Genomic DNA, 18,603 nt, shown 5'->3' on the forward strand with positions numbered 1-18,603 from the left:
TTTGAGTGTTTGTGACTCCTAGATGTGGCAGGAATGTTCCTGTCCAGTGTAATAGCATTACATAATTTTTTCTTCACAGCTAAATTAATTGCCTTGTCTTTCTGTCTGATAGCAAATTCCATGTTTCATTTACAGTAAATCTTTCTATTCTGTAATGTATGCTAGGCTTCAGGTTTTCCTTGTCATTATTTAAAAAGAAGTGTTATTAATAAAAAGAAAATTAATGTGTGTCATGATGATTGGGAGAAAAAATAAATATATTGAAGCTAGGCATTCATCCCAATTAAACCTCACCATTAAGAAGTACTGGTGGGGAGAGGTAATTCACAAAGTGTTTCAGGAAATGTGAAATAATGTTGGGGTTTGGGGTTTTTTTTTTGCTTGCCTGTTTTTTAATTAATTCTCCTTTTGAAGTGTGGGTCTTGTGGTTTTATTTGTTTTCTTCTTTTCTTTTTTTTCAAGAATATAATTAAATTTCTTGTTTTCTGAGATTATTCCTCATAATAATTTTTTTCTTATAGTACTTGGTTATAGCTCATCTAATGGTAGTCAGACAAAATTTCCTAGTCCTATGACCCTCTGGACTTAAACCTCCTGGAATTCACATTCATTGGCTCCAAATACACAACATTTACAGATTCCTAGGGCTGCTTTTGAATGGCTTACTTCAAATTGCTGACCACTAATCCTAAGTGGGAGTGGGAATGATGTGTGAAATCCTTAATAAATGGACAAAATCAATAGAATGGTTGGGTTGGGAGGGACCTGAAAGATCATCTAGTTCCAACCACCATGCCCTGGACTGGGATGTCTTCCACTAGGCCAATGTTGTATCACGTGTTGCAACACTATCATGTCCAGGGAGGTGCAGCCACCAGTGCCCAGCATGGGAAATCAACAAGATGGGTCTCAATTTCGTTAAACTCGAGAATCCATTTATTGGATTCCAACTCAGGAATTAACCCAGCATGAGACAGAGAATCCTGAACAGAGGCAGGGTGGTGGGTTTTATGGGGTCGAGCCAGAGTGGAGTTTAGGGTCTGGGTCCAACAGGGACACAGCAAGGGAGAACCCCAGGAGCATAAACCAATAGGGGTACAATAGGAGGGCTTAATGCAGCAGAATACAACGAATAGCAACACAGGAAGGGCAGAACACCTCGGGCTGGCACCCGACAAGGGTTTTGGGGGTGGAGCAACTCTTCCTGGGCTTTAAAGCCATGCCTCTCACTTTAACACTGCCTGTCTAAAATCAAATCCCCACCTCTTTGGGTGGGGGCACTCCACAGGCCAGGTTGCTCAAAGTCCCATCCAGCCTGGTCTTGAACTCTTCCTGGGATGTGGCATCCTCAGCCTCTCAGCATAACCTGTTGCAGTGACTCACCACATTTACAGTAAAGAATTTCTTTCTAATACCTCATCTAAGTCTACTCTCCAGTTTTCTTGTAGCTCCTTTCAGGAACTGGAAGGCTGCTGTAGGTTTCCCTGTAGCCTTTTCTTCTCCAGGCTGAAGCAAAAAAGCCATTGAGTACCTCACAGCCTTCTCCATGTCCTTTGCAGCCAGGTCTCCCCTATCCTTCCTGAGGGGACCCATATTTTTCTTGGTTATTCTTTTACTCCTGATGTTCCTAAATAAAATTTTTAGTACCCTTGAGCAACATCATAGCAATACCCTGACTTAAGGAAGTGGTTGTCACTGGCAGTAGATAATGAAAGCAGGTGCAGTTAATGGCTGTGAATGTGTGTGTTGCAGATGCTGCAACATAATCAACCTAAGCTTTCCTTCTGTTTTCATGTGAACAGATACCCTTAATAGTAAGAAAAAACCTCCACAAGTACAACTTCATTTTTATATCATCTTTATATTATCTCTTACTGGTGTATTCAGTATAGTAATTACAAAACCAAAGAAGTTGTGCCTACCAGAACCATTATCAGCTATCATTTAGCATACTCACTAAAAATGGCTTATTAGAATTTTAATGTCTATATTGTTTTTTTAAAAACATTTATTAGAGTACCTACTAGTTGTCTGCTGCTGACAATTATCAAAGAGATTACCAGTTGTCAGCTAACATGCAAATAACCTCCTGTCCCATGGCTTGTCAGAATTTCAAGTAATTTTTTAAATTTTGCCCTTGAACAGAAATGCCAAATTCTAATGATTCTATTTTGCAGTAATGAGGGAGCTGACAACAGGATGTGGTTGCAGCAGGTAAGGCTGGGTTTGAGCAAAAGCTGTAATTGGGATGTATTTTGATGCCCTTGAGAACTAAATCTCCTAACTGAACTTCTTATATCCCAGAATATTGTAAGAGTTTTTTTCCAGACATCATCTGGGTAGGGGGTTGAGGTGGAGGATCTCCCAGCATTGCTTTTTGAGGGGTAGTTTCGTTATATAGAATAGGTCAATTTACTGGGTCAAAAATGTGATTAGTAAGAAACTTTCTTTGCAAAGCAGCTCATACAAGGACACTTCCAGGTTGCTTATGTGTACAGCTGTCTAAGTTATTAGATTTCCCCAGTACTCCAGACACTAGAGAGGGGGTTTATTTTCATACACTATGACTGAGTGCTGCTTTCCCTTTGCACTTTTTCTTTTGGTGCTTCGGTCTGACATAATTTTATTAGGAGCTATTTCAATGTACTTGCTTTTACAAGATCAAGGAGATAACTGCTCCGGAAAGGGGTTTAATTAATTGCTAATTTTGTTATTCAAACATGGAGACAAAAGGAGTAGAAAGAATATGTGGGTAGTTTAGGAAAAGATTAATGGTTTCATTTTGTAGCACAGATGTTTGTATAAGCATTTGCATTTTGGGAAGCTTGTGTTAGCATACCTGTTCTGAGGTTTCTCTGGGTGTGCATGCTTTCAGAAAATAAAAGGTGCATTTAGTCTTTGCGCACCTTCTTTTCCATGTAAAATCTGTAGCTGAACTTTAACACACCTAGAATGTGTATGTTTCAAAATCTAATATTTTAGTGAGCTGGAATTTATGCAGGTTGTAAAATCCTCACAAAGATGTCAGCAATTATTTCAGTCTCTTGTTACTGTGGAATGGTCAGCAGCTGTCCTGGAACATGTCCTGGTGCCATCTGATATCTTGGCAGCTCCTCTGGGGCCCTGAGCACAAGCAGCAGAGTGTTGGTGGCAGGCAGGGAGTGGGTGAGCACTTCCCCTGCCATGCTGCAGCTTCCCCCTCCATACAGGAGAGTGGTGGGTGAGAAAGGAGGGTTGCATGGAGATGCTCTGTGAGCCTTGTACCTTGGTCAAGCAGGCTCTCTTCCTACTGACCCTGTGGCCCATTTTGCTCCTGGCAGTTCTGCATGGACAGGTGTATCGCTTCTGCACCTTGGATGGGACCTGGCTGCTGAAGGAGAATTCCACTCTGCCCTGGAGGAACCTGTCTGAGTGTGAACCCTCTGACCAGGTAAGAGTTTTTCCCATTTCCCCCCTCTTTTGCTGCTGTTTAGGACAAAGCAGAAGAGAGGTAAAAAAATAGTTGTTGATGCCCACACCTTTTTTGTCCTTTTTGTCATTACTTTTTGTCAAAGTAATCTGGACTCAGTGAGCCTAATGGTAAGGGACATCAGATCTCTTCCCTTCAACAAAAGGAACATGAAAAGCAGATGAGAGCACTTTTAAATGTACGTAAGAACCAAGAGAAGTGACTCAGGTCATCCCAGCTGTGGTGCAGTGCAAGGAACTGAACTGTGACCATTTGCTTTTTCTTGTTAGCAGCTATTAAGGTGATTAAGATGAACTGAACTGAAGAATATTTGCTTTTCACCTTTGGGCATGGGGCAATCCCTGCCTTTTTTTTTTGTTTAATGTTTTTTTTGTCTTTATACTTCATTTTCTGTGGGCAGTGGAATTAGGCTTGTCAGTGTTATTTTCTTGCCCTCATGCTTTTTACTCTGCAGGGAGCTGAGATGCCTGGCACTAAATGGAGAGCACAGGGATTTTCAAAGGATTTTTAACAGTGTTGGCGTCAGCCAGCACACTGTGTGCATTCCCATGACACGTGATACCACTACTACTGTGAACCTCCAAGGGTGATGCTTTCCCTCACAGAAATTGAGTGCACTCTCTCTATCCCGGGGTACTGGGAACTAGTGCATTACCTAGTCAAAACAGTTCAAGTTTATGAAAGTCCCAAGAGCTGCAGGATCTATGCCCTCTGTAGTTTCCATTGCTCAGTGCCTCATTCTTCAGAAAGAATAAATGGCTACAGCCTAGGAGAAGATGGGAAAAAAGAGAGTTTCTGTTCTCCAAATATATGAATTTTAACCTTTTTTTTTGACTTGCAACCTTAATTCCTTATCCCTTTTGTGTTTTGCGCTATACCTGCATATCACATTGTCTTAACGCTGTGTTATTTGACTTTTCCTTGTTGGCCATTATGATTTCTTTGAGAGCTGTGTTGGGACATGCCAATGATTGAGATACCTAATGGTAACATTTGTTCATTTGGCACCCGACTTGAATTTTTCATGAACTGATTCGGATTCTGAAACCCTTTGTACATGGTGTCACTCCCTGAAATGTGAACAACCATGTTTGGTTTTCCAGCTAAGGTATATAGAGCCCCATAGTAACTTTATGCATCTGGTTTATGCATCTGGCATGCAGGAACAAGAAGTTGTTTTTATAAGTTTGTCATGTGTTATATTAAAAATGTAACTAAAACAAATTCCAAAGTGTTGGAGAATCTTTATAAATTTAGGTGTACAATATCATTTTCATCTGTGTACATGGTTTAAATTGTCAGGTTTCAGTTGTTTGCTTAAGCTTTGATACTGAAGAGATTTTTCCTGTTCATAAGGCAGCTTTCATAGCATTCCCTTCAAAGCATTAAGCTAGCAAATCTGAGGTACAGCATGTATGTTTACCTTAAATCCTCCTGGCTGTGCAAAGTACATTTGAATAACTGCACCTATCTATGAAGTACAAAGAATGTATTCCTTTATACAGCACAGGTCTCAGGAGTCAATTGCAGAGTTAGCAGCTTGAAGAAGGGAAAATCTTTGAGTCTATTTTGACAAAGATGTGTGCTTAGAGATGAACTAGAACAGTGAATATGAATGTGTCTTGGAGGCTGAGCAATAAGACTGTGTTAAAATTCAGAGCTGCCTATACCTTTTCAAGTAATTCTCTTCTCTAAGGATTTTTGCCAGAGTTTTCAAGCAAGGGTCTCAATTATCATATTTTCAGTGAATCTGAAGGGAGTCCCCACTGTTCTGGTCTGCAGAAGGTTGCTTACTCTCAAATAGTGCAGTAACACCCAGCACATGAGATGCTGTTGGGCTGTGGTTTGTTACCAGGAGGTTGCATAGCTGAGGCACAAGACAGATTATCTGGGGGCAGATGAGGTTTATCTATGTGAACACAAGGCATGCTTTGTCTCCAAATCATCAACTATGACCTGGCTTGTTGCACTTAAAAGTGCAGATGTAGCACTTTGAAGTATAGATGAGGATCCCCCTCATTATCACAGTAAGGAGACTTGCTTGCAGCGCTCAAGTCTGAAAAGATTAGGTCTTCCATTTTTACTGCAGGTCTGAGTTGTGCCTGTGCTTCCTGCCATCAGTTTGCTTGTGTGGTAATTCATGTCTCTCTTTATTATGAAATAATGTCACATTATCTATTTTTTCTAGCCAGGCAACCCAATTATTTGAGCAAACACCTGGGAGCAGCTGAGGAATTAAGATTAATTTTTTATTTCTTTAGAGCATATGGAAAATGGAAGACTGATTTGACATGTGCATTTAAACTTGAAAGTAGGAGAATGACTTCTGGTTATCATTAAGAAAGTAAGAAAGTAGCTGGGAGAAAAGAACTGAAGGCCATGAGCTCTCTCTTTTCCCCTCCACTTTTTTTTTTTTTTTTTCTTCTTTATATGCTCTCAGGATGCACCAGAAGAACAGCTCCTGAATTTGTCCATCATATACACCATTGGATATGCTCTTTCCTTCTCTGCCCTTGTAATAGCAACTGCCATTCTTCTTGGATTCAGGTAACTGGCGAAGCTTTGAAGAGAATGGACTAAAGGTTTTATGTTTTTCTATATGACAGTATCAGACTTTGACAGAAACATTTGATTATTGTTTGCTCTCCTTCCGTCACATCATTATTTCTCTATCTTTTGTCACTTCTGTGTTCCTTCCTAAAATTATTCCTTCTCAAAATGTATGCAGTTACCCATATGAACATGTGGAACAGGTACTTTTTATCAATTGGAATATTTTGTTAGGCAGGTTTTTATTTCAATGGAAGTTCTTCTGGAAGAGGTGGTAAAAGAGAGAGATGCAAGTGTTCCTTCATGGTCTCACCTTGCAGATGAGGCACAAATCTGAGATGAGCAATAACATTTAGGAGAAAAATTTTCTTCTTGCTTTGCTTGGAGTTACCCAGAGCATGAATCTCAGTCTGGCCTGTATCTCAGCCCTCACATGCAAGATGTGCAGAAATGTATTTTTGACCAAGTTTTGATTTTTGGAGAGCTTTCAGATTTTTGTATTTTTTTATTTTTTTTGCAATGTAGAAGAGAGTCGAATTTGAAACTTGAAAAGTTTGTGAAATAAATCGCTGACAGCCGGCCATAGTGACATACTGAGTTCATCCAGGTTTGCGCCTACAAATTCAACAGAGCATGTAAAAATTTAGAAACTCTTGGTTGCGTATGTGAAAAATACACTCTTTGTGTTTGGTCAAAAAAAGAAATAAAAGACAAAACCCCCCACCAGACCAAAACATAACTTTGGATTCTAATAGGGATCTTTTATTTTCCTCTCTGTAAATGCAAGAGATGTTTTGATTCCAGCCAGAATTTCCTTCAGTTCGGGGGTGCTGAGCACAGGAGAATGATACTTAGAAAACACAAAGATGAGATCCTGTTCTGTTGTGGGAAGTCTCTCTGCAATGAAGATGATCTCTACAGGCAGGATCCCATTGCTCTTGTGTCCTGATGAGACTGCCTCCCTGGTACCCTTATTTGAAATCCAGTCAGGGACCTTCAGTATGCTGATCCTTAATAAACTTCCTTCCCTGACTGAAGAATTATCATTGCCAGTTATTAGTCATTTGCTCTGGTGTCTGCACTACACTTTTAGCAAGGCAGTCCCTTTCCTTTCTTCCCTTATGTATTTAAAAAGATCAGTCATGTCTTTTAGCTTCTAATTTCCAAAATTGAAATGATGTAAGCCTTCTTACATTGAAGCATACATTTTAGCACTGTATTATCCCTTCTACTTCCAGTGAAGTACCATAGGTGGGCAATATCAAGAAAGTTTTAAAATTACTGCAGAAATCCACAGACAGGCTCACCCTCTGTGAATGCCATAATATCATAATTATCATTTGTATGTGTTGTACATGTGCAACTTTGGGACCTTTCTGAAAAAGCACCAGATGGTCTTGAAGTCTCCAAATGTCCCCCAGGATAACTGTTTTCTCCTCATTTCACCTATTAATTATTTATTTAATTAATTCTTGAATGATCTTAGCAGCCCAATTGTAAAGGTTACAGAGCACAACCATATACTTTTGAAGGAAGAAAGGATGTTTTCTGGCAGGGGACAAAGAGCAAGTTTGTCACCAAGGACTGGCAGGAGAGAGGGAATTTTGATGCCCTGACTTTTGTGGGGTAATGCTTTAGCATTTTTTTCATTCAACTATGAAGCAGAGACTGAAGAATTGTACACAAGTGTGTGCATCTCATTTTGAAGGTGAGGTTCCAGGGACATCAGAGGTACCAAGAGTCTTGTTAAAACTATGTCAGTCTATTTTGTGTTCTCCTGTCTAAGCTGTTTACCAGGACACAACTTGGTCCTTGATCTCATGAAATATGAGACCTACCCCAATGTGAATTGCAGTTTCTGGATTCTGACTGGAATCTTTGGTCGTCTCCCCAGAGTTGCTCAGCCTCAACAAATGGGGATCAAAATCTAATTCAATGACATGCAAATACTGATGGGCCTCTTAGAGAGTTCTTAGACTACAGAATAACCTTTATATTTGTCTTTAAGGGTGATACAGTAGAGCTCTAGAGTCCTATTTTGCACCCTCCGAAGAAAATGGAAGGTAGTCTATAATTTCCATGGTGGAAGCTGAATTAGGCCCATAGCTTCATGACTGAAGCAATTTGAATAACTTGCATTGCCTGTAAAAAAATACTCAGTAACTACTTGCGACCTATTTTCTTCAATTGCCTAATTTACATAACTTTTTAAATCAGATTAAAATGTGTAGCAGTTCTGAAGGGTACCAACATAGATAAGTCTTGAAATAAATTGTGGCTTAAAAGCGATATAAAAAATTCTATCTGACCTATGACAGACAAATTGCTCTTCAGCGCAAACCTCTAACTTTCAGACTGAGACAATTTTTCTACCAAAATTTATAAAGCTGTAAAAACCAGGCATTTAAAGTATAAGTTCATTGAACATTTTGCTGGAATAATTGCTGATTATCATATGTTATGTCTGTCTTTTAGCATCTTAAAAATCATACCCAATGTAACTTTCATTGAGGTAAAGTGTGTACTCTTGCAGAGCTGGGAGAAAAATGTTTGCGAATAAATCTAGTAAAATATTGTCAGTACTCTGCAACTGGATGCCATTTACATGACTGCAGTTTCTTTTGCTATCCCTTAATGTGCGTTGTTTGGTTTTTTTTGACAAGTAGCAATTTTATTGTCTTTGCAGCTGGCTGCTGAAACTCAAGAGGATTTTTCCTTTGTTTTTTGCTTCCAGTTCTGAATGCAGAGATGAAAAATCTGTTCCTTTTACTTCTACAGAAAGTATTTACAATTCTCCCAGAAGGCAATTTGAATACAGATTTTTCTCTTGTTGTCAAAGGGTGATTTACAGATGTATGTTTTTTCATTGCGAGTTTAAGCACAGCCAGAAGGTGCACTGCACACCAGTCCTGAGCTTTGCTAAGCGCCAGAACTTGTGCAGTGACATTGGGGTTAATTCAAAGCAATTAGCTTCAGGATTATTTGGAACTTGACTTTTTTAGTCCTTTCAGATAAGGCTTCTGAAAATGACTTTATTTTTACACTTTATGAGCTTTTGAATTTTTTATTTTTTTTTAACACACCTATCTTCTTCCTTTCCCCAAACATTGGCTCTAGGGGCTAAGTTTTGAATGTGTTTTTCTTGATAATATTTTCTTCCCAAAGACAAGACAGTTTGAAATCCCTACAGCCATTCTCAAGTTATGGGATTGCCTCTGGTGCCTCATGATTTCTTACAGGGCTCATTGTTCAATTTCTCAGTCCTGTGTGTGATGTTTCATCTTTTATAGCTAGTTGACCATGACTAGATTTTTCTTTTTACAGACATCTTCATTGCACGAGGAATTACATTCACCTGAACCTCTTCACCTCTTTTATCCTGAGAGCTATATCTGTTTTCATTAAAGACTCAGTGGTGAAGTGGATGTACAGCACAGCCACACAGGAGTACCAGTGGGAAGTACTTATAGCTTTCCAGGTAAGGGCAGACACTGTGGTTGTTCTCAGGATATCGGAGTCATCACTGTTGTGTGTCTGCATGACAGCAGGTAATTTAATTCTTTAGCTGATGGCATGATGTGTTTCTGTGGGAAAGTGACGTGTACCTGTGGGAAGTTTGCCCCCACTAGACAGAGGAACAAGAGGCTGATCTTTTTGCATACATATGTGTATACATATACCAATGCCCATATCTTCTTTCTATGCTGCAGTTTTGTTTCTTTCTAGCAGTGATATGAGGGCATTTATTTTCCTAAGCCAGCACTTTTTGTGATAGAACTGTCCATCTGGTCAGCTGGTTGTCCACCAGCTAAGTTGGTTGTTTTTAGTCATTTCTATATAATCTCTTGATGACAGTAAAAAAAGGAAGTATCAGATTAAAATGCAAATTTGAAAGCATGTAGAAAATTGGAGGAATAGGCTAATTAAATACTTCTAATTGATGAGAGAGGATATACAGCTCTTCTGTAAATAATGATGGAAGAGTGCCCTTCTTCATTTGGATTTGGAATGCAAAATGTACTTGAAACATCAAAGAAAGGTAGCTTTATTATCTTTATAGAGCTCTTGTGACTCTAAAACATGGGTACAGCATTTGCAGTACAGGGTTGGAGTGGTAAAGGGAAACTCTCCTGATGTATCCTTAGTGCCCATCCCTTTCTGACACTGCCTAAGGCAGAAGTGCTGAAACAACTTAGTGAATCTCATATGATGGTTGGTGTTTTTTGGGGTTTTTTTGTTTGTTTGGTTGGGTTTTTTTCCAATTTATCAGTTGCCAGAAAATAACATTGTAAAATTTAAACATCTTAATGGTTTGGAAATGTTCATATTGAATAGTCAGTCAATTCCTCTTTCCAAAAAACATACACTTTATGGTTTTACACATGGTTTACTCAATAGTGGTTTCATCAGGTCTGATGGATATATTAATTAGGTAATCAGGTTTCAAACTTATCTAAAGCCCTACTGCTCATCTCTGTAATTTATCATCTGTGAGAGAATTTGCACTTAAATAGGGTGCACTGGCCAACATTGCTATTCTATGAAAATATCTTTTGCTTTAGCAAATAGTCAACCTTACAGCACCCACTCTTTTCTTTTTAATAGAGAAATCCTCAACTGCAAAATAAAGCATACAGGAAAGTGAAAGATTCACTGACTGTTCATCTTTATTCATCCTTTTCAAAATAAAATCCGTTGCTTATTGAGGGGAAAATACAGAACACGTACCTTTCTTTTTTTAAGGAGTAATGTTGTTGAAGGCATCTGTCTGTGGTGCATAGCACCTATTACTGGCTTCTGTCCATTATGCAATAAAACATGTGATTTGTTTAGCAAGCTCTTTTTGTTGAGGAGCAAAAGAAGGAAAGAGAACCGATCTTTTGAGTTAGTATCCTTTTATTCTCAGTCTCTGTTGCATTACTTTGGGCTGTGGTTTTTCTGTAACAGGAATCACTCAGCTGCCGTTTGGTCTTCGTGATGATGCAATATTGCGTGGCTGCAAACTACTACTGGCTGCTGGTGGAAGGCATGTATCTGTACACACTGCTGGTACTTTCGGTCTTCTCTGAGCAAAGGATTTTCCGCCTTTATCTCTGTATTGGCTGGGGTGAGTTGATTTTTCTGTTTGCCTGTGGCTGCACTGGCAGATGTGTAAGAGGAAAACTTGCGTGTCTGTCCTAGTGCTGTCCAGTTGAAGTCCTGCACTCTGCATTCCTTTTTTGTTCCAAATCCCTTACCTTGCTTGGACTGGAGAATGTGGTCACAGCTCCTGGACGCTCATGGCACAGAGGCTGTGGGACACAGCAGAAACTCACCAAACCAGTGGCAGGCACATGGGACTTTCCCTGCAGAACATTAGATTCCCAGAACAAATTATGCGTGGGTGGTTCCAGCTGGGTGTGGACTTTCTGGACTTTGTGGATTTCATCTCCTGAAAGTTTCAAATTGCATTAAGTAGTTGTGTTAACTACTTGTGGTGCAAAAGAGCAACGATGCTTTGCATCTGGGTGAGGACAACAGTAAAGAAATGGTGGCAGCATGAGGTGGGAGTGATGCCAAGGGGCTGATGAACAAGGGGCTGCTAGCAGGGAGGTGTCAAGTTGGCTAAGTGGCAGAGCAGGTCAAATAGGGATTGTCTGGGAAAAAAGGGTCAGGCTGCATGTGCCATGGGCACATGAGTGCTTGAAATCAAGGATTGTGATGCCTTGAAATCAGCTGGTTGAACAAGGGTCACCTTCTGTAGAAAGGCTAAAGCTTTGATTCTTCCACTGTATAGTTCACCTGAAAATACATTACAGGTTGGGATTAATTCTATTTTTGGAGTGGTCTTTCATGCACTTTTATTGCATTTTCTCCCTTCTTCTTCTCTACCCTCCCCTTTTGGTGAAATCAGGCTACTTTTGGAAAAATGAAAGTAAATCCAAGTAAATACTGCAAGTGCTTTCACAGATGCTAGTTTGAACATTTAAATTGCTTTAACACTCCTCCTCTCTCTATGGATTTCAACTGTGAATATTTTAGCAAATTAGTTCACTGGGAAAATTCATATAAATGGCATATTAGTGTGAATTACCCATTTCTACAAAAACATGATATATAAAGGGAAAAGGTTTTCTGGCTAATTGATAGTAATAAATAAATAAATGCAAATAATAGCAGTTTCCTGCTGGAGATTTTTAATTAAAGTTCTCTGTCTTCCATATTCTTTCATATAAGGCATGCAGCAAAAACGGCACTTTGTTTAACATTTGAACTATATGTTTTAATTGGACCCTCAATTTAATTTAAAAAAAGGGGGAGTGGGAGCTATCCTGAAGCAGTGACTGAGGTCATGAAAGTAAATGGAAAAGAAATTAGAATAAAATTATATCCAGTCAAATCCTGAGGGGATTGTGTTGTTTTATAAGAAAGGGTTAGGCTGCTTTTGGTCTGAATCACTTCTATTTTGAGTTTGTCTCCTGAAAATGCAGAAAGCAGAAACAGATTATGTTATTTACAAAAATGGTTTTGCTATTGTATATTGAATTTCTAGATGAGTTTGTGGAAATAAGCAGCAATGCAAGAACTTGGCACTAGATACATAGGTTTCATCCAAACTTCCTAAAAAAGCTCTGTCCGTGCCATTCAATTGTTACCTGTACAGTTTCTTGCTCTTCCATTTGTGTCTGCACATGCAGACCTTGCCAATGATTCTCCACCTTCAAATGCAGAAGCATCTGCTATTTCAGTGCTCCCAGATTAGTTATACCAGATAACAGTTTCATCTCTAACCAGTGGGAAGATTCAAAGATTTTTCCCTTTCTTTCTGCTTCTTTGTTTGTGATTCCATCTTTTGGGTGCTCAAGTCCCTCACCAGGTGACTTTCTGCTGTATGTAATGCTCAGAGGAATTCCATTTAATTTGATTTTTGAGCTGCATGATAGCCTCAGTTCAATGCTGAGGCTTCAGAGAAAGCCAGTATATTCCTGTTTGAACTGTTGTCCTGCTCTTTGAAATAGTTAATCAACTGTAAAAATAAAGCTGGAACAAAAAATAAATACTTATTTGATTGCCAGAGCTAATTTGATACTCTGACCCTTTGCTCCATTAATGAATTTTCTTCTTACAGGATAATTTTTTAACTTGTTCATTTATCATCATTTGATGAATAATTATGTCTAAAAATTTCATGTTCATATTGCTTAAAAACAGTCACTTCATATTGTTATTTTTCACAATTATAACTGAAGATTGTGATCACTCTCAAACATGCTAGAGTCTGCTCCCCTGAAGCCTAGGATACTGAGCTTGATGTACACCCTCCTCACTGCCCTAAGGTCCTTGAATTCCACCATTTCATGGTCACTGCAGCCAAGGCTGCCCTTGAGCTTCATGTTCCCACCAGGTCCTCCTTGTGAGAACAACGTCCTGCATGGCATCTCTCCTCATTGGCTCCTCTGTCACTTGGAGAAGGTATCTATCATTAGTGTGATCCAGGAAACTCCTGGATTGCTTATGTTCTGTTGTGGTATCCCTCCAGCAGATATCTGAGTGGTTGAAGTCCCCCAGGAAGACCAGGGGTTGTGACTACAGGGATGCTCTGTTCTGTCTACAGAAGGGCTTTCTTGTCAGGCAGCCTACAGCAGACTCCCCTATAATGTCACTTGTCCCTGTCTTCCCTTTAATCCTGACCCATAAGCACCTAGTTAGCTCGTCATCCATCCCCAGGTGGAACTCCATGCACTCCAACTGCCATTGATGTGGTGACACGCCCTCCTCCTCTGCCTGGCCTTCCTGAAGAGCCTGTGGCATTCTGTTCCAGCACTCCAGTGAGGAGCCATCCCACCATGACTCTGTGATGCCAGTGAGATCATAGCCTTGTAGATACTGGCACTGGCAGCCTGCTGGGAGGAGTGGGATGGATTAACGATCCCATTCCCCAGTAATTTTAGTTTAAAACCCTCTTCCCAGGCTTGGCAAGCCTATGACTAAAGATGCCCTTTCCCTTCTCTCTCAGATTCAGCCCACAATAGACCAGTTGTTCCAAGATGTTCCAAATGTATTTTTTGTTATATGATAATATCAGGACAGTTCTAAAGTCAGTTATTAGACAGTAGTCCATTTATTATCAGTTCAAATGATTAATTATTCTTTTCTGTTGAAGTGTTTATAAAGGGAAAAGTTTGTTTGTCTTGCATTATTGTACTTTACAAAACCTAGAAAAGTCATAAAATCTTGATAGACCTATGAAAACTAACATAGTTTCATAAATTGTGAATCATTTATATTAACATTATGTATATTGATAGGATTCTATGAACCTTCTCTATTACTTGTGAGGTAACTGTATTCCTAATGGCCAATTCCTTGCTGAGATTTCATGCCATACTAGGCTTTGAGATGGCAGTGTTAATTTTTTCCTATTTCATTTAATGTGCAATATGTCATGCTTATGTCTTCTATTTCTTTGTCAAAGCAGACTTTCAAACATTTGTATCAGCTTTAAGTTCTACGTATCTTACTGCAAAAACAATGGTATATTCCATTTTCAATGCTGATGGAGAAAAACAAGGCAAAAACACTTAGCAGCATCAAAACTGCAAAATTTTTAATAGGTTAATGGAAGGGCAGGTATATGAGAGGTTTTCTTCAACATGTGTGTCAGCAGAACAGCAGCTGCAACAGCTGTTGATTCACATAGCCATTTGCACTTGCAGAAAAGAAAATCTGTTGTTATACATTGCTGGTACCTGGTGCTTCCTTGAGAAATCCTTGCCCATGGATCTCACTTTCTAGAGAGAAGAAAAAACATTTATAAGAAAGGGGTGAAAAAACCCTCCAACTTAAGTAGTTAACTTAATGATCAAGGTCATTACTTCTTTGGTTTTTTTGTTTCTCATTATGTCCAGACTGGTCTGAAGCAATGTCCAGGATGCCAACCAATCATGTCTGAACCCAAGGCAGGAGCTACTGAGCCTGACATTGACTTTCAGTTATCAGTACTGTACTGAGTAGTCTCTGGAGAAGAGCAGTTTATACTGTAAAGCTGCAGTATCAGCAGATTTTAGTGGAAAAGGGACCTATTCACATATAGGAGTAGAGAGGAGGGAAGAATGGGGAAACAACAGAAAGATCCCACAGTGACTCTGAGCGTCCAGACCAGGAGACCATTTTCAGCACTAAAGGCTAAGAAGAAAATGTTAATAAACAGCTAAATATTCTCTGAGCTTCTGTGGTAATTTTACACCCAGTTGCACCTGCCGCAGAAAAATCACCATAAAAAAATAAATAATCTGCTTCCTTCCAAGCCTTGGCAATCCAAACTTGCTCTGAGGAAGAATACTTTGAAGAATGAAGCTATTTAAAGCAAGAAGCCTGGCTAGGGCATCAAAATCTACATCCTGATTGCAAGGAGGATCTGACTGGAGCAGAGCCAGTAAGAAACCTTCCTTCAGAAATCCTATATGAATTCACTGTAGCAACAGGATGCATTCATTGCACTGACCACTTCTTTTCTATTCTCAAATGAAAGCTCTGCTTCAGACAAGGATGTAAAAATAGATTTTGTGTCCAGACTGATCTTAGTAAGAAATGCATGTCAGGAGTTCCTCTTAATCCTCTTTGCTCACTAAATGAAACTTCCATGATTTTCGTTTTTTCAGGAAGAACAAAAATGTTTCATCTTTTACAGTACTTTTACTCTTTTTATATGTATTCTTATTTATTTATAATTTCTTTCAGTTTGTCAGGACATCATTCTTGCATTCCTTCATCAATCAGTTGACCAATTCAGACCATCTTGGATGCTTTCTGAGAGAAAGAAGAATGAACTTGGTCTGACAGCAGTAGTGTCCTTCTGGTTTATGTGCCTAATTTTCTTGGGGGTTGAACTTATCACACATAAACCCTTCTTTAAGGGTTTCAGCAGGATGGCAGTGCTCTGGTCCTTCAGAGAGAAATCTTCAGAAAGAATCTCTAATCACACATGAGGATGAGGGGAGCTTCTCTTGCTCTTCATTCAGTCTTTCCTGAAATTGCCTCCACGTAAAGTGAGGTACATTACAAAGCTACAAATCATAGTGTCTGTAGTAGTGTCAAAGCTACAGTGGTGTGTTTGTAAGAATGGAAACCTGCTTGCATGTGGAGGTAAGGGAAAGATGATGGCATAGAATATCACCATCCGGTGACATCTCTCTTGGTAGTGGGGACACTGTGGGTTCCAGAACAAACCCAAGCTTTTCTGTTCTGTTACCAAAATATCTCAGACATATTAAATGAAAAGACTGATTTTTGCATGCTCCTATCAGGACATGGTAACTTCCATTAGCAGCTGCAGGAATTCTTGCTTCTCTTGTTAGGGATAGTGGAGCATTCTGAAAATGTCACCCTGTGAAGATTTTCTCAACATTTTGTTCTTTTATCTACCCCATCCTTCTGTCATTCTGAAAAATGACTGGTTTTCCAACTTTTTTTTTTTTTCCCTTACTATGCAAACACCTGATCAGGTGTAGAATATGTGAGCTAGAGTAAAACTAAGTATGTTGTACTGCTTACTTATGCAGTGGGGTGTTGAGATGTTGATTTGGCAGTTCCATTACTTTCTCATCATCCATAATATATATTATTATTGCAACCTATAATTCAGATACCCAGTCATTTGAAGTTGAACTTTATTAGTGGAACTGTCAGCAGGCTTATTTTTTAATACACTTGACAGATTTCATAATCACCATGTAGTGTTCAAAGATCTTGGGTCAGCTGTCAGCCTGCAAGAATTAGGATTACAGAGTTAATCATGATCAGGCTGTTGCGGTTTCTGACATCTTCAGAAGTGATGCAGTACAGAAGGAAAAGTACACTTTTACCATTTCCAGAATTCAGAGACTTTCCTCTGGTCAGTTAATTACAGAAAGGATCCATCTCAGAGCATGACAAAAAAGTATGACAAAAAAGCAAAACCAGAAAGAGTTCAGCCAACACCTTAAATAAATGCCTCCTATAAATGAATGCAGTTTTTTTTTCTTGGCTATCTGATATACTTTGATTAGCAGCAGCAGAAGAAAGAAGTGAGACTGAAACTCAAATGCATCAAAAGTATTATGCTGGTAGCCTGGGAATGGAATACACCACTGATTCTGTTAATGAAACATGGTCATCTGTGGTGTTAGTGAGTTGTATTCAGTCTACTTCCACTCCCTGCTCAAACCAGAGAATTCTCTTGAGTGAGTAAGGTAACCATAATAATGTATGGTTTTTTGCTGGTTAATACAGGTAAATTTGATATCAAGATTGTTAATTAGTCTTTGGAGATCTTTGCAAGCTAACGGCTATTGCAGAGATGCTTCAGATTTGCTCTTCTGCTGTGAAAGAATGACTTCTACAGGCTTAAAGTGAATTAGGGAATGTTCTTGAGGCAGTCTCCTCTTTAGATCTTTACCAGGGCTTTGGAAAACTGCATGTATTCCCATCTGCTGAGACTGTATACCAGTTAGTTTCCAAAGCAAACCATTTCTCAGGACAAAGCTTTGTGAATTTGGTCAGGTATCCATGCAGTAAGGTTTGAACATGAATGCATATTCATGTGTGTATTGCACTGTTAAGTCTTGGTGTCTCAGACTAAAATGTGCATTGCCAGCATGGAAAACAGTGTGACTGATGGTGCTGCAATACCGAGACACCAGCTGCATGTATCACAAGTGGGAGTGGGCAGTGAATGTTGAACAAATATATATGCTGCCTATTAATTTGTATAATACTTGCATAGCTGATACAATTCTATTATCCCTAGGCTCTTTTTAAATATAGTATTATGTTGTAATGCATTTAGAAAAATGGTATAACCCAAGCTGTAACCCCGAAGTATAGAATGTAAGCTTCTTCCCCCTTATTTCTTTCTCCCCAGTTCTCCTTATTGGCTGTGTGAATGTAATCCACCCTCTTTTGCTACCTTCAAAAAGACACGTTATCAATATTCTTCCTCTTTTCCTCCTGCTCTCTTTCTCCATGGGTCCCAAGAGCAAGAATAAAGCTGAACTTCCATCTCAGCAAGGGGAAGAGCCTCATTTTTAGCCCTGTGGTCGATGCTATATAAGATCTCCCCTGTTTCCCTGCCTGCAGCTGGGCGGACAGTGGCTACAGAGAAGCAGAGGATATAGAAATAATAGCAGTATTAATAATAGGTTCTCAATTCAAATGTCAAGTGATTTGATTAAACATGGAGAGATTTCTCATGAATCCAGAAGACTGAGATATCCACAAATTATTATTGTTATCACTTGTTGTATCAAATGATATATCCAGTGAGATACAGCCTTTGTGCTCTCAGTGTTTGTGTCTTATCCTGTAAGTTTCATACTAAGATGTCTTAATGCTCAGCAAAGTCAAGAAAGGAATAATTCAAACTGTAATTTGTTTCTGTGAATCAAAGTCTCATTTGGTTTGGAAGCAATGTACAGTGAGGCTGCTCTTAATCTACTTATACAACTATCAAGGCAGCATAGAGGTTTTGGTAACTTTGCTCCCAAAATACTATGTATTCTCAGTAAGTAAATCCATGGAACATGGTATCTATTTGCCCAAAATAATCTCTATTCAATTCGTTATCT

The 18,603-nt window shown here is 39.1% G+C and overlaps 1 protein-coding gene across 1 annotated transcript in view; it reads left to right on the top strand.

The window, feature by feature from the left end:
- The window catches only part of GLP1R (glucagon like peptide 1 receptor), a 102,313-nt gene that overhangs the window by 65,975 nt on the left and 17,735 nt on the right, over positions 1-18,603 (top strand). Inside the window, exons 4-7 of the mRNA XM_023924401.2 lie at positions 3,321-3,430; positions 5,910-6,016; positions 9,344-9,497; positions 10,967-11,126. Coding sequence (XP_023780169.2) covers positions 3,321-3,430; positions 5,910-6,016; positions 9,344-9,497; positions 10,967-11,126 — 531 coding nt within the window. The remainder of the gene's footprint in view (positions 1-3,320; positions 3,431-5,909; positions 6,017-9,343; positions 9,498-10,966; positions 11,127-18,603) is intronic.

Source organism: Cyanistes caeruleus, chromosome 2 (genome assembly GCF_971803275.1).
Source record: "Cyanistes caeruleus chromosome 2, bCyaCae1.hap1.1, whole genome shotgun sequence".
Classification (NCBI taxonomy): domain Eukaryota; kingdom Metazoa; phylum Chordata; class Aves; order Passeriformes; family Paridae; genus Cyanistes; species Cyanistes caeruleus.